We start from the raw sequence: 23,457 nt of genomic DNA, 5'->3' as shown, positions 1-23,457 counted from the left end.
TGAGACTGAAGAAGGGTCTCGACCCAAAACGTCACCCATTCCTTCTCTCCAGAGATGCTGCCTGTCCCGTTGAGTTACTCCAGCATTTTGTGTCTGTCTTCGGTTTAAACCAGCATCTGCAGTTCCTTCCTGCACGGAGGGATAGGAATCATGTGCAGGCAGATAGGAGTTGGTCTTGGCATCATGATCGGTGCAGACAATATATGCCACAGGGCTTGTTCCTGTGCTGCACTGTTCTATGTTCCCTGTGTTTGCAAATATTGAGCATTACTGCTTAGTTTAGTTTAGTTTAGAGATACAGCGCGGAAACAGGCCCTTCGGCCCACCGGGTCCACGCCGACCAGCGATCCCCGCACACTAACACTATCCTACACCCACTAGGGACAATTTTTACATTTACCAAGCCAATTAACCTACATACCTGCACGTCTTTGGAATGTGGGAGGAAACCGAAGATCTCGGAGAAAACCCATGCAGGTCATGGGAGAACGTGCAAACTCCGTACAGGCAGCACCCGTAGTCGGGATCGAACCCGGGTCTCCGGCGCTGTAAGCGGTGTAAGGCAGCAACTCTACCGCTGCGCCACCATGCCACCCTGTGCTGTGATGATAACTGGGGACTTGAAGGATAGAAGATGATTCAGGATGGATGTGGAAGCAAGTGAAGCTCATCGTTTATGGGATACAGGGTTATTTCCCAATCATGATTACTGAGACTGAGTTGGACTTGGTTGGTTCCGTCTTTTGTGCTTGCACCAATCATGTCAAGGTGGACTGACTTTCCACATGCCCACAATTAACACTCACATTCAGTCCATGAACTATTGAAAAGATGTGGAAAGAAAAGGACACACTTTCACTTCCAGCTGCAGGATATTCATCATCGACATTGCTTGCATTTGTAGCTACACAAATACAGACGTAAAACTTTAGAGATACAGCATGGAAACAGGCCCTTCGGCCCACCGAATCATGCTGACCAGCGATCATCCCGCACACTAACACTTTCCTACACACTAGCGACAATTTACAATTTTACAGAAGCCAATTGACCACTCTGGAGAACATGGATAGGTGACGTTTCACAGAGTGCTGGAGTAACTCAGCGGGTCAGGCAGCATCTCTGGAGAACATGGATAGGTGACGTTTCACAGAGTGCTGGAGTAACTCAGCAGGTCAGGCAGCATCTCTGGAGAACATGCAATCCTTTGCTGAAGAAAACATGTTCTGGAGAAGGGTCCCAATCTGAAACATCACCTATCCATGTACCTCAGCGATGATGCCTGACTCACTGAGTTACTCCAACACTTTGTGTCTTTTTATGCAAAGCAATATCTGCGATTCCTTATTTTATCAATTAGATATTGTTCTTAGTGCAACGGATCTGGGGAAAAAATATGGACCACACACAGAAATACTGAAGAAGGGTTTCGACCCAAAATGTCACCTGTTCCTTTTCTCTAGAGATGCTGTCTGACCCGCTGAGTTACTCCAGCTTTTTGTGTCTATCTTCGGTTTAAAACCAGCATCTGCAGTTCTTTCCTACACATACTGAATGTTAGTGATCAGCCATGATCATATTGATCGGTGGGGCAAAGCAGAAGTGGTACCTGACCCAGTGGTACCTGGTACCTGTACCATACACGCCTCCATGTATCTGCCCATTGATGTCTATCAATGCTCCTTTGTCTAAGACCAATGGTGCTGTGCAGAAGTCTTGAGGCAAGGGAAACCTCCTTCAGCATCTGGGACAGCACTTCCTGTGGACTTTCACAATAAAGTACTGTACAGAAAGCAGCAAGTAATCGTAGAATTGTAGCAACAGTCAAAAGAGATCGCCCAGCAACTATCCCTGCCGCAGCTGGTGACCAATCTGGTGGCGATCCTTCCTGCCGCTCAATGGGAATTTACCCTGAGAAAGGCCGAAGTGTTGAGTTACAAAATGTTAACACTGTTCGATGTCGCCATTCACTTAGCTCACGTGGGCGGCACGGTGGCGCAGCGTTAGAGTTTCTGCCTTGCAGCGCCAGCCGTGTGTGGCAATGAATCCCACAGATTCACCACCCTCTGGCTAAAGAAATTCCTCCTCATTTCCGTTCTAGCGGAACGTCCTTTTATTCTGAGTCTGTACCCTCTGGTCCGAGACTCTCCCACTAAGTGGAAACGTCCTCTCCACGCCCACTCTATCCAGGCCTTTCACTGTTCAGTAAGTTTCAACGAGATCCCACCTCATTCTTCTAAACCCCAGCGAGTACAGGCCCAGCGGGGTCAAACGCTCCTCACACGTTAACGCACTCATTCCTGGGATCGTTCTCGTAAACCTCCTCCACACCCTCTCCACAATCCTCTGCACAATCTGCCCTGCAAACCCAGGTTTGTCCTGAACGTCGTTTCAGGAATCTACGGGGCACTAATTATGCAAACAAAAATCCTGACAGTAAAAGTCAAAATTTCTTACACACAGACCCTGGAAATAAAATATTGCAATCATTTTTGAAAGTCACTTCATCTGCAGGTTCAGTTAACACACGCACACATATTTGGGATAATTGTTCCTTCTTTACAACAAAGGTAAAATGAATGGTAGGAAAAAAACCTGCAGATGCTGGTTTAAGTCGAAGGTAGTCACAAAATGCTGGAGTAACTCAGCGAGTCAGGCAGCATCTCTGGAGAGAAGGAATGGGTGATGTTTCGGGTCAAGGCCCTTCTTCAGACTGGTCAGTGTGAAGACCCGAAACGTCACCCATTCCTTCTCTACCGAGATGCTACCTGACCCGCTGAGTTACTCCAGCATTTTGTGTCTATAATGAATGGTACATTTACTCCCTTTCAAACCTACCCCGGGTGTTTGAAAAGATATTCCCGTTGTGGAAAATGCAGATGGTCAGGGATCACCAAGAAGGATGGCTGAACCCACAGAAAGCTGAACCTTCAGTCAATACAGTCTGAATGATCCACAGCCACTGTTCTACACTGCCACAAATTAAAACATCTCAGAACAGAAACTGAACATCCCAAAACATTCATTAACAATATTTTTATTCCTACAAATTTAAATGTAATGATTTAACCTGTTTAGTGCCACCTCTGAGTATAGGGGGTGGCACTAAACAGGTTAAATCACTACATTTATATTTATAGAAATCAACCTATTGTTAATTAATGTTTTGGGATATTCAGTTATGGTCAATAGTGTAAAGAGAAAACTTGTCAGCGAACAGGTTAAATTGAGTTTTGCCCTTTCACAGAAAACAATTGAAGCCAAATTATTACATCAAGTGCCTCACAGAGACCCGGGTTCGATCCTGACCACAGGCGCTGTCTGTATGGAGTTTATACGTTCTCTCTGTGACAGTGTGGGTTTTCTCCGGGTGCTCCGGTTTCCTCCCACACTCCAAAGACGTACAGGTTTGTCGGTCAATTAGCTTCGGTAAAATTGTAAGTAATTGTCCCTGGTGTGTGGAATAGTGTTAGTGTACGGGGGTGGTCATTGTTTGGTGCAGACTCAGTGGGCCCAAGGGCCTGTATCCTCACTGTATCTCCAAAGTCCAAGTCTAAAGATTGGCCCACAATATTCTGCAAGCATGGTGCAAAGGTATTTTGATCAATCCTATTCCCGACAGAATGACGTTTCAGTATTCAGTGTCGCTAGTGTGAACTGATGACAAATTATTGTGTTTTCAATAATTAGAATGCACCACTATAAGTGTATACTGGAAACACAATTATTTACAAAAAACAAGTCCATTTAGCCCACTGAGTGTAGACTAGCTCCAAGAGGAACACTCCCTTCAGTTCTATTCACACATGTTTTGGTTCTCTGTAGCCCACAGATTAATCTGTTGTACACGACCTTTATGTATTCTTTAAACCATTTACCCACTGGGGCAATTTACAGGGAACAATTAACCTGACAACGCGTCTCTGGAGAAAACACAAAGTGCTGGAGTAACTCAGCAAGTCAGGCAGCATCTCTGGAGAATGCAGAGAGGGGACGTTTCAGATCTTTGAAGAAGGATCCTAACCTGAAATGTTCCCTATCCACGTTCTCCACACATGCTGCCTGACCCACTGAGTTACTCCAGCACTTTGTGTTTTATTCAAGATTTCAGCAGCTGCAGTTCCTTGTGTCAGCACATGTGTGAGGAACCGTGAGGAAACCGGGGGAGAATGGGCAAACTCCACAGAGGCAGCACCAGAGGTCAGGATCAAACCCACATCCCTGTATGGAGTAGTGCCAACTGTTGAATCTCAATGGTGCCCTGCAGTATAATCAATCACACAGGATCACCTATGACTATGATCTATGTGAACCACAGTGTTAAACATTACAGGTCTATCCACAACCTCTCTTTCACAACACTTTACAAATTATACTCCAATGGACTGGAATGAAATGGACTGAAGGAAATGAATGCAGCAACATGTAAAGAATTCTGAGCATATGGTAACATTTTTAATTCCTATTGTATTCGAATACCAATTCCAACGTAAAATGCAGCTAAGTAAAAAAACCGAGGTGACCTGAAATGAGAGTTATGGCTCCAACTTCTGATTGCACTTTTAAAGGAAATCTTTCACATTTTCTTTCCCTAAATGGATGCAGTGAGGTCTAATTACTAAAATACAACTATTTATCAATCCACAGGCATGTCATTCTAACTCAATAACAAATTAACTAAACACCTATAAAGGTTAACAGCTAGCTTGTAAGGTTGGCATAAACATCATAATTGGCAATAAAACGTGTTATTTTATGAAATAGTGGCATCAACTTTGGATCACCATTTATTTCAAGGCTGACGCTCATTTCCAAAGCAATATTTGCAAATGTACAAGAAAGGAAAAAAAATATCACAAGTAACCTTCCCGACAACAATCCTCTACTAATACCGAATAAATTGTTTAGCTTAGTTTAGAGATACAGCGCGGAAACAGGCCCTTTGGCCCACTGAGTCCGCGCCGACCAGCGATCCCCGCACATTAACACTATCCTACACACACCAGGGACAATTTACAATCTTTCCCAAAGCCAATTAACCTACAAACCTGCACGTCTTTGGGGTGTGTGAGGAAACCGGAGCACCCGGAGAAAACCACACGGTCGCAGGGAGAATATATAAACTCCGTACACACTGCACCTGTGGCCCAGATCTGGCATTGTGAGGCAGCAACTCTATCGCTGTGCCACTGTGGTGCCCAATAAAGTCAGTATAGAGTTGTATAAAGTTGTGGCAGAGATTGATTGCTGTGAAGGTTGAAACCACTGAACCCCTTGAGTGATCACCAATGCCAGGGTGTTGCTGTGGTGACAGACGCACAAGTTAGTGAGAAAGGGATGTCTACCGTTCAGCACACAGTGCGTTGAACAGCACAGCACAGGAACAGGCCCTTCGCCCCACAACGTCCATGCTGAACATGATGGCAGCTTAAACTAATCTCCTCTGTGCGATTAGCTTCTGCAAGAGAAAGAACACACCCAGGACAGACAGGAATCTTTCTGCTTCATTGTTCCGTGCTCTAATCAATGGAGTTGAGATGGAAAGATAGATCAGCCGTGATTGAATGGCAGAGTAGACTTGATGGGCCGAATGGCCTAAGTCTGCTTCGATAACTTATGAACTTATGAATCAGAAGGAGGACTGTTGCAAGATAAAGAGGCAATCATTTAAAACTGAGCAGCTCAGGAATTTCTACTCACAGCAGGCAGTGGGTGCTGGAGACGATGATCGAATGGCGGAGTCGGCTCGATGGGCCGAATGTCCTAATTCTACTCCTAAGTCTTATAGTCTTACGAGCTCTGTCAGCAGTTTGTGTTTAGCTCAGGATTGCAGCATCTGCTGTATTATTGGATGGACTGCACATACGATTTCTAGCGTTCTTCCCTGCCGTGATAGGGACAATGCAGATACACATGGTTGTCAATGAACCAATTGAATTACTTACTAAGGAAACTTATATTTAGCCCAATGCTTTCTGTACTTTAAACAGTCTATTCATAAATTACACACAATTCCAAAGAGTTCTCCAATGCTGGATTAATGTTTCCAGCATCAGCAATTTAAGGAGAAAATGCGCCATTTATTGAATGTTTCAAAGCACATTAGTAGTTGAAAGGTTGGCATTGGAGTGATCAAATCACTTAGAAGACATGGCTAAGTCTATTAAAAGGCAAAATGAATTAAAATGTCTTGTAGCTATTGATAATGATGGATTAGCTAAATTATTTTAAATGTGCCAACACATAAGATATCTTACTTTCCTTTACATTGAAATATTTCCAATATAAAGTTCTGACTATGCATACAACCACTAGACCACCAAAAGCAAACTTTTGAAGAATCTCCAACATCTACCTGGCAACTAATTTGACAAATCGCTTCCTAAACAAACGATCATTTTAATGTTGTGGAATCAAGGAACTGTAGATGCTGGTTTACACAATAGGACACAAAGTGCTGGAGGAACTCAGTGGGTCGGGCAGCATCTCTAGATAGGTAACATTTTAGGTCAGGATTCATCTTTTAAAGAGATATTTTCAAACGTTCAAGTCTATGCCTGTAAGGCTGGATGAGAAAGTGGGATAACATGATACTGTGTGTGAATGGGTAAGCAATGGTTGGCATGGACTCGGTGGGCTGAAGGGCTCATTTTCCTGCTGCATCTCTAAACTAAACTAAACTAAACTAAACTAAACTAAACTAAAAAGAGCTGTTAAGAAGAAAACTGTTATGAGCAATTAGTTCAGTATGGTCAAAAATGTCAAGACCGTTAAATGATACGTTTTTATCATATTGCAAAAGGGAGAAACTGCCTTTAGTGTGACACAATCCAGAACCAGGGGTCACAGCTTAAGGATAAGGGGGAAGTCTTTTAGGACCGAGATGAGAAAACATTTCTTCACACAGAGAGTGGTGAGTCTGTGGAATTCTCTGCCACAGAAGGTAGTTGAGGCCAGTTCATTGGCTATATTTAAGAGGGAGTTAGATGTGGCCCTTGTGGCTAAGGGGATCAGGGGGTATGGAGAGAAGGCAGGTACAGGCTACTGAGCTGGATGATCAGCCATGATCATATTGAATGGCGGTGCAGGCTCGAAGGGCCGAATGGCCTACTCCTGCACCTATTTTCTATGTTTCTATGTTTCTACAATCCTGAGACATTACCTTAAATACAAGGTACATTTCCACAGAGAAGATTGCTACAGACACAAAATGCTAGAGTAACTCAGCGGGACAGGCAGCATCTCTGGAGAGAAGGAATGGGTGACGTTTCGGGTCGAGACCCTTCTTCAGACTGATGAAGACTGAAGATCGCTATCATCACAAAGGTGACCATGTGCACAGGCGATTCTGACTTGCTGCGCCACTGTGCAGTTAGACCATTGACTGCCACAATAACCTGCTAAAACCTTCCAGTTCCTCCTCAGTCTTAATACTTGCATGCTCAATAGGCTGCCATAGGTAATCAGTGTGGAAACGTCCAACTTCATATTTACTCTATGACCGTGAATAATTTCATCAAATGGAAATAATTTTGCCAGACATAAGAAAGCTGGAAGATGTGCGCACTCTGTAACAATGGAAGGTAGTTCGGATAATGTCTGTGTACCATCTGGACTTGCTGCTTTTGGCCATATTGCAACAATTTTGAGGTAATCACCATACAGACCAGACACAAAATCCCATAAAGCGTTACCACAAACCTTGCCTTTTTTTGATTTCTAACAACAGCGACATTCAATCCATCATCAGCCATACAACTCTTCTCAGCGTTTGTGCACGTTTCTGTTCAGAGCAGATTACTTGTGGCAATGAAAAGAGTTCCACAAACTGCGCTGTCTACTTAACACACAAACTTCAAAAGGGAGGACGTTCAAATTGAAATGGAAACGTACAGAATAGTGAAAGGCCTGGATAGAGTGGACGTGGAGAAGATGTTTCCACTAGTGGGAGAGTCGAGGACCAGAGGTCATAGCCTCAGAATTAAAGGACCTATTAAGGTACAGTGATATGCGGATTACCATGCAGCCAAACTAAAACAAAAGCAACAAGACACACAACTACACAAAAGTGGATTCCCCACATTCCTCACTGTGATGGAAGGCAATAAAGTCCAATCTTCTTCCTCTATAATCTCCCGCGATCGGGGCAGTCAATAGACAATAGGTGCTTGAGGAGGCCATTCGGCCCTTCGAGCCAGCACCGCCATTCAATATGACCATGGCGGATCATTCTCAATCAGTACCCCGTTCCTGCCTTCTCCCCATACCCCCTGACTCCGCTATCCTTAAGAGCTCTATCTAGCTCTCTCTTCAACCATCCACAGCCGGTGGTCGAAGCCCCCGTGTCGGGATGATAGAAGCTCCCTGCGGCTTGGAGCTCCCGAAGTCGGTGTCTAACCAGAGACCACAAGCTCCACGATGTTGTCCACAGGCCCCCCGCGGTTGGAGCTCAGTCGATCCCTGGCAAAGGGATCGCCAACTCCTCGATGTTAGGCCGCAGTGCAGATGGAGATACGATACGGAAAAAAAATCGCATCTCCGTCGACGTAAGAGATTTAAAAAAATATTCCCCCACCCTCCCTCCCCCGTCCACCCCCGTCCACCCCCCTCCCCCGTCCACCCCCCCCCATCCCCCATCCACCCCCCCTCCCCCGTCCACCCCCCCCACATAAAACAAGCTAAAGAACACTAAAAACATCCATTTAACACATACTATTAAAACAACAAAGTCGGAAGGGGCAGACAGACTGTTAGCAAGGCAATATGGTGAGGATCCTGAGCGATCTCCATGTAGCAACCTATCATAATCAATCTTAGTTTACAAGAGGAAGGCAGTAATTTACTTGTGCTCCAACTCACAAGAGATGCAGTTGAGCTGTGAATGTGGATGAAAGGGCAAATGGCCATAAGACTGGGAGTCCCTTTCGGTTTGAGATGATTGCACGCTGATCTTCAGTTGCGATGTAAAGGTGTTTTCCACATGATCTTTATCCCAGTTGGAGTAATTGAATATTTTCCACAAGCAGTTCCACACTACCCTGGAGCCCTCTTGAAGACTGCTCAGTCACCTTAACTCCTTGATGGGACCTTGGAGAAGTGACCCTGCCACTGGCAGAGCTTGGACTCATCAAACTCAACTGCAGATTAATCACAAGCTAATTTACTACCGGGCTTGGTGTCTAGGGTTGGATGCACACACAATAGGAAAAATAGATTTCAGTAGGAAGGAACTGCAGATTCAGGTTTAAACTGAAGATAGACACGGAAAGCTGGAGTAACTCAGCGGGACAGGCAGCATCTCTGGAGCGTTGGAATGGGTGACTTCTCGGGTCTGAAGAAGGATCTTGACCTGAAACGTCACCCATTCCTTCGATCCAGAGATGCTGCCTGGTCCGTGAGTTACTCCAGCTTTTTGTGCCCATCTTTAGTAGATTTCAATCCTGATTAATTCATGGACGAGGCATTTAAACTTCAACGCATTTGGGGCTCATTTGACTTGTAATACTAAAAATGCAGTTCGTACATCTTGGAAAATGGATTCCAGATTCTCCATGTGTGTGACACACATGTGGTTGGAAGTCCTCAGACACATGGAGTGATGACAAGTGGGTGTGCATGCGAGACCAGCAAACAGCATGGTTGCATCACATGGAAGACCAGAGTACCGAGCCCTGCGTGACATGAGTTGTAGCAGTCCTGCTCTGTCTGGTCCACTGCTGTGAAAACTAAGACGTTGATCTTCTGACATCCAGATGCTCCAAGTAGAGGCACAAGGAACTGCACATGCTGCTTCTGTTTTGCCTCTTTAGCCAGAGGTTGGTGAATGAAAGGTAACATTTTGGATTGAGACTGTTCTTCAGGGATGTAGTTTAGTTTAGTTTAGAGGTTTACAGCGCGGAAATAGGCCCTTCAGCCCACCGAGTCCGCACCGACCAGCGATCCCCGCACATCAACACTATCCTGCACACACTGGGGACAATTTACACATACACCAAGCCAACTAACCTACAAACCTGTACGTCTTTGGAGTGTGGGAGGAAACTGAAGATCTCGGAGAAAACCCACGCATGTCACGGGAACAACGTACAGACTCTATATTCAGCACCGGTAGTCAGGATCGAACCCTGATCCTATCAACCCATGATGACTTTATATGGTAAAAGTGTAAATTGATCCTAGTGCATGTAGGATAGTGTTAGTGTTAAAGGGTCGCTTGTCGGTGTGGACTCGGTGGGCCGAAGGGCCTGTTTCCGCACTGTATCTCTACACTAAACTAAGAATGCAACGTGCTCACAGTCTGGTTTGGGAACAGCTCGGCTCAGGACAGGAAGGCCCTGCAGAGAGTAGTGCGTTCGGGAAAAACGCACCATGGGAACTACACTCGCCCCCCTGCAGGACCTATACATCAGGAGGTGCAGATCCAGAGCCAGCAACATTATGGGGGACCCCTACCACCCCAGCAACGGACTGTTCCAGATGCTACGATCAGGCAAACGCCTCCGCTGTCACGCTGTGAAAACGGAGAAGATGAGACGGAGTTTCTTCCCACAGGCCATCAGGACTGTTAACTTTTATAACTCCAGGGACTATATTTTGTCTTCTCTGTATTAATTTTAATTTATATGCTGTAACTGTAATTCTTTTTTGTGCACAATCCGCAGGCATTGCCACTTTCATTTCACTGCACATCGTGTATGTGTATGTGACAAATAAACTTGACTTGACTTGGCTTGAAGGGGCTGCTTATATTCCAATGTGAAGTAATCAGTGGAGAGGTCATGTGATAGGTGTAGAATTAGCCATTCGGCCCATCAAGTCTACTCCGCCATTCAATCATGGCTGATCTATCTCCCCCTCCTAACCCCATTCTCCTGCCTTCCTCCCCATAACCTCTGACACCCGTACTAATCAAGAATCTATCTCTGCATTAACAATATCCACTCACTTGGCCTCCATAGCTCAGAATTCTTGTGGCAAAGAATTCCACAGATTCACCACCCTCTGACTAAAGAAATTCCTCTCGTTTCCTTCCTAAAAGAACGTCCTTTAATTCTGAGGCTATGACCTTTAGTCCTAGACTCTCCCACTAGTGGAAACATCCTCTCCACATCCACTCTATCCAAGCCTTTCACTATTCTGTACTTTTCAATGAGGTCTGTGTGCACATTGCCCATGCAAGGCCAATACAGTCACTCATAATACCTTGAAATATAGAAACATAGAAAATAGGTGCAGGAGTAGGCCATTCAGCCCTTCGAGCCAGCACTGCCATTCAATATGATCCCATTAGCCATAAGAGCTATATCATATCATATCATATCATATCATATATATACAGCGCGGAAACAGGCCTTTTCGGCCCACCAAGTCCGTGCCGCCCAGTGATCCCCGTACATTAACACTATCCTACACCCATTAGGGACAATTTTTACATTTACCCAGCCAATTACCCTACATACCTGTACGTCTTTGGAGTGTGGGAGGAAACCGAAGATCTCGGAGAAAACCCACGCAGGTCACGGGGAGAACGTACAAACTCCTTACAGTGCAGCACCCGTAGTCAGGATCGAACCTGAGTCTCCGGCGCTGCATTCGCTGTAAAGCAGCAACTCTACCGCTGCGCTACAGTAATTCCCTCTTGAATACAGTGCATCCAGTGAATTGGCCTCCATTGCCTTCTGGGTTTCATGAGCATTACTGCCAGGGGACTGCTTGCCAGAAAGGCAGCTGCCCCCTTGCTGTGTGCCTTTAACTTGCCATTACTGCAGCCCTTATGCTGCACTGGGCCACTGGGCCTTAGGGTAGAGGTTAATGGGGGGTGTACATGTCAGAGTGTGTGTGTGTACATTATATCAGACAAACAAAAATGTGACTTGTTTCGATTTCACAGTGAAGTGGTTTACAAATTAGTCTTTCACACATATAGACATCAGTCAGATAAATGCAAACTAACAGGATTCTAATACAATGGTCGCACTTGATCCAACAAGCAACAAGCCCGAGTTAACACAAAGGGAGTCTTCTTCCTCACTCTTTCGCTTGGGATGCAGTGTCATGATTTGCCTCCTCTGGGCCATTTAGAGGGGAAGTTTCCACCATTAAGCAGCCTGGCCTGTCCCAGGTTTGGGATGAAGTCTGTCTGATTGTATCTTTGAAGTTTTCATTCAATGCAAACTGTGTCTTTTCTATCATGTATCTGCACACTGTGAATGTCACGATTATAATCATGTATTGTCTTTCCACTGATAACGCTGGGGTGTAAGCTGCCCAAGCGAGATATGAGGTGCTGTTACTCCAATCTGCGTGTGGCCTCACTCTGACAATGGAGGAGGCCCAGGACGGAAAGGTCAGTGTGGGAGTGGGAGGGGTAATCACCCCCTAAATCCATGATCCATGAAATCATGGTTTTGGTCTGTAAACTTTTTAAAGGATGCTTTAGTAACTTGACATCTAGTCAGGCACAATGTGCAGTTATTTACCCGTGGCACGATCTTTTCTTTAAATGGGAGTTAAGAGTGGACAATTACTTTTCTGCAACTGATTTTCAGTTTAAAGGAACTCTGAACACAAGCAATTCATTATAATTTTCAAGCACACAGCGTTCTAGCCTTAACATTGGGCCACACATTAGGAATAATTCTGAGGCAATCCCAACTCACTTAGTCATAGCAGTATTTTAAACAAAAGGGATTTTAAAAGGATTGCATCAAAAGCTAATGAAGAACCTTCAGTTAAAAGAGGTTCACGTGCACAAGAATGCCATTTGTGGAGATCACTCCTTTGCATTAAATGATCATTCAAATGCTGTTTAGCTCTTTTAACTTTGCAACAGCTTTGAAATAGACACCTCCACAGAGATTGATACATTGGCAGGAAGTACATCCAAACGCTGAGGATTAATATTCACGGTCTAAAGCAAAAATTATTCAGAATGTGCAAGTCTCAAAACTCACATTAACTAAGAGTAAGAAACAAGTAAAACAAGCAGAGATACGGAGCCTGAAGAAGGGTCCCGACCCGAAACGTCACCTCTCCATGTTCTCCAGAGGCACTGCCTAACCTGATGGGCTACTCCAGCACTTTGTGTCCTTTTGAATATAATCAAAACCTTGCTTTCACAGTGGCGTCAGAAATAAGAGCATTGTTTTAAGGTGAGAGGTAGGAGATATAAATGGGATCTTTTCGGGGTAAGTTGTATTTGCAGTTGATAATGGAAATGTGCTGCCGGAGGAGGTGCTTAGAAACGATTATTCTAGTTGTGGAATTTAGATCAACACTTAACACAAAGTTTGGCGTGAAGCACAAAGTTTGGCCCTAATGCAGGCAAATGGGCTTAGTGCAGGTGGGTAAAAAGGTCGGCATGGATGTGGTGGGCAAAGGGGCTTGTTTCTGTGCTGCCCGACACTATGAAAAACGGACATGTAATATATTCGATTTCAATGCAGTTTGAATCAAGAGTCAAGAGTGTTTTATTGTCATGTGTTCCAGACAGAACAATGAACACAATGCAGCTGCACAACACAATATGTAAACATGATACACTGTAAAAATAATGATCACCAATAACACTGTAAATATAATAAACAAGAAAAAAAGTTTGGTGCACACACACGCACACACACACGCTCACACACATCACACACGCTCACGCACATGCACATGCACACGCACACACACACACGCTCACACACATGCTCACGCATGCAAACGCGCACACACTCACACATGCTCACAGACACATGCACACACACACGTTCACACACACACACACACACACACACATGCATGCACACACATACACACGCACACACACACACGCTCACACACACACACACATACAAACACACACATACATACACACATATACACACGCTCACACACACATACACACGCTCACACACACGCCCCAGTTATCATTGAAATATTTACAAATGCTCGAAGGAGGTGTGTATTTCAAAGAATATGGGAAGGCCCCTCTGTGATGTAGCATAAAGGCCAGACCAATGTGAAAGTGTAAACGCTGCCAGGTCCTACATGGTGAGTGCTTGTGGTGCCTCATCATTGCAGGTCACAGCATCTGAACTGAGAGTTGGCAAAGATGCCGGACAAAGAGGTGACGGTGTAGCTGGCCGGTGAAGTGGACGGAACACCACCCAGTGTTGTAAAATTCACTGTAGTGCGACCACATCCCTGGGGCTAGCCCACCCCCCCCTCCCCCCCGGACATCAGTCTGAAGAAAGGTCTCATCCCGAAACATCACCCATTCCTTCTCTCCAGAGATGCTGCCTGGCCTGCTGAGTTACTCCAGCATTTTGTGATACCTTCGATTTGTACCAACATCTGTAGTTATTCTCCTACATCGCTGAGGCAGGTGAGGGGGAGCTTTACCCTACACCCGTGCAACAGCACGCAACAAAGCTTTTCACTGTACCTCGGTACACGTGACAATAAACTAAAACCTAACTGATGATGTTTTTTATACCTGGCCTGGATGCGTTCTTGTGCTGCTAACATTATCGTCCAAATATGTTCCCTTGCATTGACAAATGCACCTAAAGTACAAAATCACCTTTTGTTTAAAAAATATCACCAACAAATACTGCCTGACCTGCTGAGTTACTCCAGCACACTGTGCATTTTACTCACGATTCCTGCATCTGCAGTTCCCTGTGTCTGTTCTTTAAAAAGAGATGCAATCAGTGTGTGTATGTAGAGAGTTAAGAGGGTCGGAAGCATTCTTTCCGAGGTTTATTGTGTTCGCAACCTTCACTAGAATTACTGCTTGCATTTCTGCAGACCGGGGTGCAAACACTATTTAGTTTCCAGCCTATTTAAGCTAAGTTCTTCACTGCTCAAACATCATGCACTGGACAGCTGGACTACTTGGGCAGCAGTAGTAAGAAGGATTAATGTTGATAGTTATTGCTATGGGTTATACTGGAGCAAGGTGCCCCCCATTGATAAATCAGTAATTTTCAAAACAAAGCAAAGTAACCTTGCCTCAAACATATGTTATCTCGCAAGATACGATGCACCACAATAAATAGCAACTTGGGAATCGCAGCCAACTCGCTGTAGGTCAGAGGCAAAAATGGTTAGCGTGGCGATATTACGCGGGAAGACCAATGTATTAACAATAAGGGAAAAGTAAGAGCAGATGGGGAAAAAACAGTAATAATGGCAAAGAAACAAGCTGGGCAAATGCACATTTAATATAATGTTAAGAAATAATTTTGAAAGTGCGCTCTAAGCTTCCAACAGAAATGTTACCTCTTCCCATAATAAATGCCATATCTAAAGATATGGAACTCATTTGGTTGTGTAAATTATATCCTCTATTCTAAAAAATAAATCAAAATTAACATATTCAATTTTATAGAAAATATAGACATTAACTCTGAATAATCCATCAAGGTAGACTGATACTCTTAGATTTTTTAAATGTTTTTTAAAATCCCATTCTTCCTCTCTAATTACATTATGTTTTTTTACTGAGATTACACACAACTGTCAAAGTGGTTTCTTACACATCTTTCCAAATTGTCCCAACAATTTTTGCAAAGAGTTTATACCTAAATATGAGACCTGTAGAAATATTCTACGGTCTCGAGCCTATGTGGAAGTGGCATGCTGGAAGTATTCTGTGAAGAATTTTATATTTTCGCTCCCTTTCATTTACAGAATCTCACTTCGTTTTATTGATTTGCAGTTTCAGTCAACGTTGCCACTGTATAAATGGCACATTTGCAGGTAATTGGCTTTTCATTCGGGGGTCGTTTTAAAAACCACACAAAACATTCTGCTTTCTCTTAAGGCCCGCGATCTTTTTAAAGTAACTTTGATCATGGTTCAAACTATAGTCTACAGCCCGCCTCGGTCATCAGCTCCCCTGGTTGCCTTTGATTTTTAGCCTTCACAGTTAATCATCGGGGGTGTGATGGAATCAAATGGATAAGAGGAAACATTTGATTTCTCTGGACTATTACAATGAATATGATCAAGGATATGGTTTGAAATTATGATTTATACATAACATTAAAAAATCCTGTTCTCAATTCCATTGGATTTTATTGGTAATAACGGTTTGCCACATTTAAAGCAATATTCTGTCTAGTGTTGCAGTCTGAGTAATTCCTTTATTGGGTTTCGCAATGGTGCAAGTTCCTACATTTGCAATTTCCAGCTATTTAATCCACCTTACTGCAGTTTGTGTATGGGAGTATTTTAATTGACCGCTCCAGTTTCATAATATTATAGTATGATAATTGGCAGGCATGCAGGAGAGAGATATACCAGTGTGGACCCCAACAGAAATACACTCTTCCTAAGGCCAGCTCTCTCCCATCAATTTCTGCAAAAATGCCTGGGCATTAAAGACACAATATCATTTAATAACGGGGCTCTTTACACCTGAACTTACATCTGTAATACCACGTTCTGGCTGAGCTGCTATCCATTTATTTAAGTAGGGCCGTAAAACTATGCATATTAAACTGAACTAAAAGCTGCAGGTAGAACAGATGCAACCGTTTTGAACGAACAGATGGCGGTTCAAAGTTGCGCGCTAAATAAAAGTTTAACACTTTTAGCTCGACCTGCAATTATTATTTTTTTTTAAAAGGCAAGAAGACTATTAAGAGATTTTTTTTTCTCAACGTAATTAAAACTCGAGCTTCCAGCCAGAAGTTAAACTTTGTGAATTTAACACCTTGAGCGGTTAACATTAGTTACAGCGTGAAGCCTGACTAGTGAATCTGGTGTGTGTTACTGACGGGAAAACTTCACCCTGAATCCAATAGGGAGGTTTAAATAAAAGGCGATAACTAGCAAATGGTTCAAAATAAAATATTCAAAGCAAGTTGTTTAAAAAACCGTGTGGAGGGAGGAACTGCAGATGCTTCTTTACACTGAAGGTGGAATATGTGAATTCCCTTCAGACTGAGAGTCAGATGGAGAGGGAAACTATTGATATGAAGTTCAAAGAAGCTCTTCAATAACTTCGCACTATCAAACCACAGTGCCTCATGTAGAGGTGGAGAGGTGTAAACCGGCACAAGGAGCTGCAGATAGATGCTGCTTTTACACTGAAGGCAGACACTAAATGCTGGAGTAACTCAGCGGGACAGGCAGCATCTCTGGAGAGAATGAATGGGTGACGTTTTGGGTCGAGACCGTCGAAATCAGTCTGAAGAAGGGACTCGACTCGAAACGTCACCCATTCCTTCTCTCCAGAGATGCTGCCTGACCCGCTGAGTTACTCCAGCACTTTTGCGTCTAAAAGAAAACCTTAGGTATAGTAGGCACACAATGCTGGAGTAACTCAGCGGGTCAGGCAGCATCTCTGGAGGGAAGGAATGGGTGACGTGTCGGGTCGAGCGAGACCCTTCTTCAGACTGAGTCAGGGGACACGGAAACTAGAGATCTGGAGAGGTTCAAAGAAGATCTTAAATAACTTCGCATTATCAAACCTCCCTATAGAGGTGGTGAAGTGTATATAGGCGGGTTATCACATCTCTGGGGAGAAGAAATGAATGGGTTTAATTCACAGAGTGCTGGAGTAACTCAGCGGGTCAGGCAGCATCTCGGGAGAGAAGGAATGGGTGACGTGTCGGGTCGAGACCCTTCTTCAGACTTCATTCAGGAATGAGTGGGTGGCATGTCGGGGTGGACACTGTACTTCACACCAAGGGTCTCGACCTGAAGCGTCACCCATCCCTTCTCTCCACAGATGCTGCCTGACCCACTGAGTTACTCCAGCTCTCTGTGTCTATCCTCGCTCGGTTGTCACATGTACAGTGGCTTGCCGCTGCCGCTGGAAAAGGTTTAACAGCAAATACTTAGTGAGGCCACAGTGGAGGCGAATCAATGGGAATAAACGCGTTATTGCACAACACATCAGAAAGTTGTCTGCGAGCAATGTGCTGATTAATATCAGACACCCCCTCCCTCCCCTCCCTCCCCTCCCTCCCTTCCCGGACCCTTGTTGATCTTGTCACATCTGGCTGACAAATTCCTACAAGCTGGTCCGTGGGCCGGGGACAACGCTGTGCGGCCGGGGAAGGGCAGGCAACGCTTCTCATGCGCGATCATCGCAGCGAATCAAGCAGAACATCTCCCGCAAACCCGCGAGAAAAGACACATCTGTACAGATGTAGAAGAAAATACACATCTGTACAGATACACACACGTATACGCACACACACACACACACACACACACACGTATATACACACACTCGTGTATATACACACGCACACACACGTATATACACACACGCACTCGTGTATATACACACACACACGCACACACGTACATGCACACACACACACGTATATACACACACACACTCGTGTATATACACACACACACACACGTATACACGTATATGCACACACATACACACACTCGTGTATATACACACACACGTATATACACACACGTATATACACACACGTATATACACACACGTACATACACACACACACATATATATACACACACACGTATATCCACACACATAGACACACACAGACTTACACACATATATACACACTTACACCCCCCCCCACACACATACACCCCCCCCCCCCACACGCACACACACACACACACACACACCCACACACACAAACACACCCACACACACACACCCACACACACACACACACACACACACACACCCGGCGCTCCACAACCCAGGGTCCAGTCCACATGATCCTGCAGCAGATTGAGGTTAGTGTGAGCGGGGATCTGTGTCAGAGCCGCCCGGCGCTGAACTTGCAACTTCTGACACAGTCACTTCTCACCGAAAGAGAGTTTGCAGCAAATGACTCACCTCCGACATTGTCAGCGACGCCGACTCCTCTGCCCGGCCGGCAGCTCGACCATAGCTCGCCGGGTTAAACAGATCACATCGGCACTGCCTGTCCGTGCAAGTGGCCAGCGACGTGTCCTGGACTGGACTGGACTGGTGTCCGAACCTCGGCTTTGGGTTTTCCTCCCTTCCTCTCTCCCTCCCTCCCTCTCTCCCTCCCTCCCTCTCTCCCTCCCTCCCTCTCTCCCTCCCTTCCTCTCTCCCTCCTTCCCTCTCTCTCTCCCTCCCTCTCCCCTCTCTCTCCCTCTCTCTGTACCTCCCCCTCCCTCTCCCTCCCTCTCTTCCTCTCTCCCTCCCTCCCTCTCTCCTCTCTCTCTCCTCTCTCTCTCCCTCCCTCTCCCCTCCTTCTCCCTCTCTCTCTCCCTCCCCCCTCTCCCCTCCTTCTCTCTCCCTCTCTACCTCCCTCTCCCTCTCTCTCCCCCTCCCACTCTCCCTCCCTCCCTCTCCCCTCCTTCTCTTCCTCTCTCTCTCCCTCCCTCCCTCTCCCCTCCTTCTCTTCCTCTCTCTCTCCCTCCCGCTCCTCCTCTCTCTCTCACTCCCCCTCTCCCTTCCCTCTCTCTCTCTCCCCCCTCCCTCTCCTCCTCTCCCTCCCTCCCACTCTCCCTCTCTCCCTCCCTCTCTCCCTCCCTCCCGGGGGCTGGGCGGAGATCCTCCCACCCCGGTTGACTCCACAGCTGGGAGGCAGCCTCACCTCTAGAGCTCCCTGTCACCTCAGTGCCCCAGCCCGCTGTGTTGTGAACACACTCACAGGGTACTTTCCCCGGCAGCTGCCTGAGCCGCGCACAACACTCATCTCTCACACAGATCTGATCAAAAAGAATCGCAGACACTCTTGGCTGTCTCGGCATCCCACGAAACGCAGTCAGAACATATTGTACCCCAGCGTCTGTGAGAATAACATCCCAATGTAGTTGTGCAGGAAGGAACTGCAGATGCTGGTTTAAACCGAAGACAGACACAAAAAGCTGGAGTAACTCAGCGGGACAGGCAGCATCTCTGGAGAGAAGGAATGGGCGACGTTTTGGGTTGAGATCCTTCTTCAGACACAAAGGCTCTCCACCCGAAACGTCACCCATTCCTTCTCTCCAGAGATGCTGCCTGTCCCGCTGAGTTACTCCAGCATTTTGTGAATAAATCGATTTGTACCAGCATCTGCAGTTATTTTCTTATACAGATGACACTTCCTCGGGGTCATATTCCGCTGACTTATTTTGAAATAACTTTTTTATTTACAGCGTAACAATTTTTCAATAATCAGGAAGAACTTTTGGAAGAGAAGGTTAAAGATTTGTTTTAAAAACTCCATAAAAGCATATGAATAGGTAGAGTTTTCTAAATATATATTAAACAAAATCTCGTCACTAATTCACTGAATGGTGTAAAAAGAGATATGATGGACACCAAGGATTGGCAACTCCGGTTTCTTTGTTGATTAGACTGTGAAATATTTGTAGCCCTTTTTTTGATTTAGGTGAATGTTTTAACGAGCATGAATGCCAAAGCAAATAGAAACATAGAACCATAGGTGCAGGAGTAGGCCATTTGGCCCTTCAAGCCAGCATCGCCATTCAATGTAATAGAAACATAGAAACATAGAAAACAGATGCAGGAGGAGGCCATTTGGCCCTTCGAGCCAGCACCGCCATTCATTGTGATCATGGCTGATTATCCACAATCAATAACCCGTGCCTGCCTTCTCCCCATATCCCTTGATTACACTAGCCCCTAGAGCTCTATTGAACTGTTAAATTCATCCAGTGAATTGACCTCCACTGCCTTATGTGGCAGAGAATTCCACGAATTCACAACTCTCTGGGTGAACAAGTTTCTTCTCACCTCAGTTTTAAATGGCCTCCCCTTTATTTTTAGACTGTGACCCCTGGTTCTGGACGCCCCCAATATTGGGAACATTTTTCCTGCATCTAGCTTGTCCAGTCCTTTTATAATTTTATACGTCTCTATAAGATCCCCTCTCATCCTTCTAAACTCCAGTGAATACAAGCCCAGTCGTTCCAATTGTTCCTCATATGACATTTGCCAATCTTTCCTCATATGATCATGACTGATCATCCAGAATCAGTACCTCATTCTTGCTTTCCCCACATATCCCTTGATCCCGTTAGCCCTAAGAGCTAAATCTAACTCTCTCTTGAGTACATCAACAGATGTACCATTGCGGCTACATGCAATAACTACCCTGCAGAAAGTGTGCCTAACACCCACGTAAACAACAATACCATGTTTTGATTTCTCTAACTTCAAGTAACCCTTGCATTCCCTCTCTCCATCCCTCCCCCACCCAAGTCGTACTAGTTTCAAAGTCATCTTGTTGCGTCTCATTGTCTGTACTGGTTTACACCTAGCCCACAGCTAATAATGGCCTGTTTCCTTTTTCATCCTCACTTTTTTGCATATCATTCATTCATTTGCTCGATCGAAGGTATTTATTCACAAAATGCTGGAGTAACTCAGCAGGTCAGGCAGCATCTCAGGAGAGAAGGAATGGGTGACTTTTCGGGTCGAGACCCTTCTCCAAGTCACCCGAAACGTCACCCATTCCTTCTCTCCTGAGATGCTGCCTGACCTGCTGAGTTACTCCAGCATTCTGTGAATAAATACCTTCGATTTGTACCAGCATCTGCAGTTATTTTCTTATTCATTTGCTCTATATCTCTCTACATCACCCTCTATATTTCTCATTTCCCTTTCCCCTGACTCTCTGTCTGAAGAAGGGTCCCGACCCAAAACGTCACATTTTTCCTTTCTCCAGTGATGCTGCCTGTCCCGCTGAGTTACTCCAGCTTTTTGTGCCTGTCTGTGGTTTAAACCAGCATCTGCAGTTCCTTCCTACACAGGCTTATCTGACCTGGTTGAGAATGTCAGGGAAAGAAATCTGGCAGCAGTCTGCAAATACCTTTTTGTTCAGACTACTGTATCAAATGGCAAAGCGAGCACTTACTGTTGGCAGATCCATGCTTTGTGAAAGTTGTGGAGAGGGAGCATGCATGAAGCAGGGAGGTGACACAAAATGCTGGAGTGACTCAGTGGGTCAGGCAGCATCTCTGGAGCGAAGGAACAGGAGGTGATCACAGATGCTTTGTTTGCAAGGCCTTAACCATTTGTACATCTAATCACCTGGTCAGGTGAAATGGCAAAAATGAAAATAAGCAGTATTTACTCATTGTGGAGGAAGGAACTGCAGATGCTGGTTTACACCGAACACAGACACAAAGTGCTGGAGTAACTCAGCGGGTCATGAAGGGTCTCAATAAAAACTAAAGCCATTCATGTGTGTTTCTTGGTGGGCCGAAGTGCCTGTTTCCACGATGTGTCTCTAAACTAATATATATATTTTAAACTTACTTTAAATTCAACCAGCACTTTGCACTCAAGAGTCATTTCTAAGTACATCACCTGTTCCTTCTCTCCAGAGATGCTGCCTGTCCCGCTGAGTTACTCCAGCATTTTAAGGTCATGTCATAAGGAATAGGAGTAGGAATAGGCCATTCGGCCCATCATGTCTACTCCACCAATCAATTATGGCTGATCTATCTCTCCCTCCTGACCCCATTCTCCTGCCTTCTCCCCATAACCTCTGACACCCGTACTAATCAATAATCTATCTGTCTCTACCTTAAATATATCCACTGACTTGGCCTCCTCAGCCTTCTGTGGCAAAGAATTCCACAGATTCACCACCCTCTGACTGAAGAAGTTCCTCCTCGTCTCACTTCCTAAAAGAACGTCCTTTAATTCTGAGGCTGACCTCTCGTTCTAGACTCTCACTTTGTGTCTATCTTCTGAGTAAGGAGATCACAGTTCACAAAATTACACTGCGCTTGTTTTTTTCATCTATTCCTGTCTAGCAGCAAGAGAGTTAAAATGCGGCAGTCTTCAGCTGCATGTCTTTCCACATTATACTTGCAGGCTGAAGGAAAACCCAGCTGTGATAAAGTCCGTATAATTAACTGCATGCCAGGCAGCAGATCAATTTCTAGTTGCGCCAATGGATAGCAACAGGAGGAAGAAATCAGCAGCACTGTTATCAATGGGATGGGAATCTGCAGAAACGCAGGCAGACTGAGATACCACGTGGTATCTGGGACAGGCGTAATACCTTGGGCTTCTGCAGGTCACTCTATCCAGGTCGCCGGCTGCAGTAACTATTGTTTTGTCTTCATTTCTTTTTAAAAAAAGGAAAGATACAAGACACGATCTAAACATGTGGATTCAAAGTGGCTGAGAGACAGCAGCTTGTTCTTGTTCATTTGGTAGCAGAGTTGCCTGCACACACACACATACACACACACACACACACACACACACACACACACACACACACACACAAATCAATGCCTTTCATTTTGAGAGCATCTCAAGGGGCAAGTTGTGCGGTCAAGGAGAATCAGTCTAAGCCCTTAAATGAAAATATAAAACCTCCACTGTGCTTAATTGACTCATTCTGATCCTGTTCTGTTTCTGCCCCTCAAGATTCCAGGGCAGTTTCAATTCTCCAGGTGTAATATTGATCGGCGACGCGACAATAAACTCACCTGATGCGGAATATTGTAGGAAATCATAAA

General features: G+C 45.1%; 1 protein-coding gene across 1 annotated transcript in view; it reads right to left on the bottom strand.

Moving 5' to 3' along the window:
- The window catches only part of LOC144608852 (zinc finger protein basonuclin-1-like), an 81,170-nt gene extending 62,178 nt beyond the window's left edge, over positions 1-18,992 (bottom strand). Inside the window, exon 1 of the mRNA XM_078427031.1 lies at positions 18,836-18,992. Within this exon, the coding sequence (XP_078283157.1) occupies positions 18,836-18,844 (9 nt within the window). The 5' untranslated portion in view covers positions 18,845-18,992. The remainder of the gene's footprint in view (positions 1-18,835) is intronic.
- Positions 18,993-23,457: the final 4,465 nt, after the last annotated feature.

The sequence above is a fragment of the Rhinoraja longicauda genome, chromosome 33, assembly GCF_053455715.1.
Source record: "Rhinoraja longicauda isolate Sanriku21f chromosome 33, sRhiLon1.1, whole genome shotgun sequence".
In the NCBI taxonomy this organism is placed as follows: domain Eukaryota; kingdom Metazoa; phylum Chordata; class Chondrichthyes; order Rajiformes; family Arhynchobatidae; genus Rhinoraja; species Rhinoraja longicauda.
Note: the sequence above shows the minus strand (reverse complement) of the source record. Positions and strands in the feature narration are given on the sequence as shown.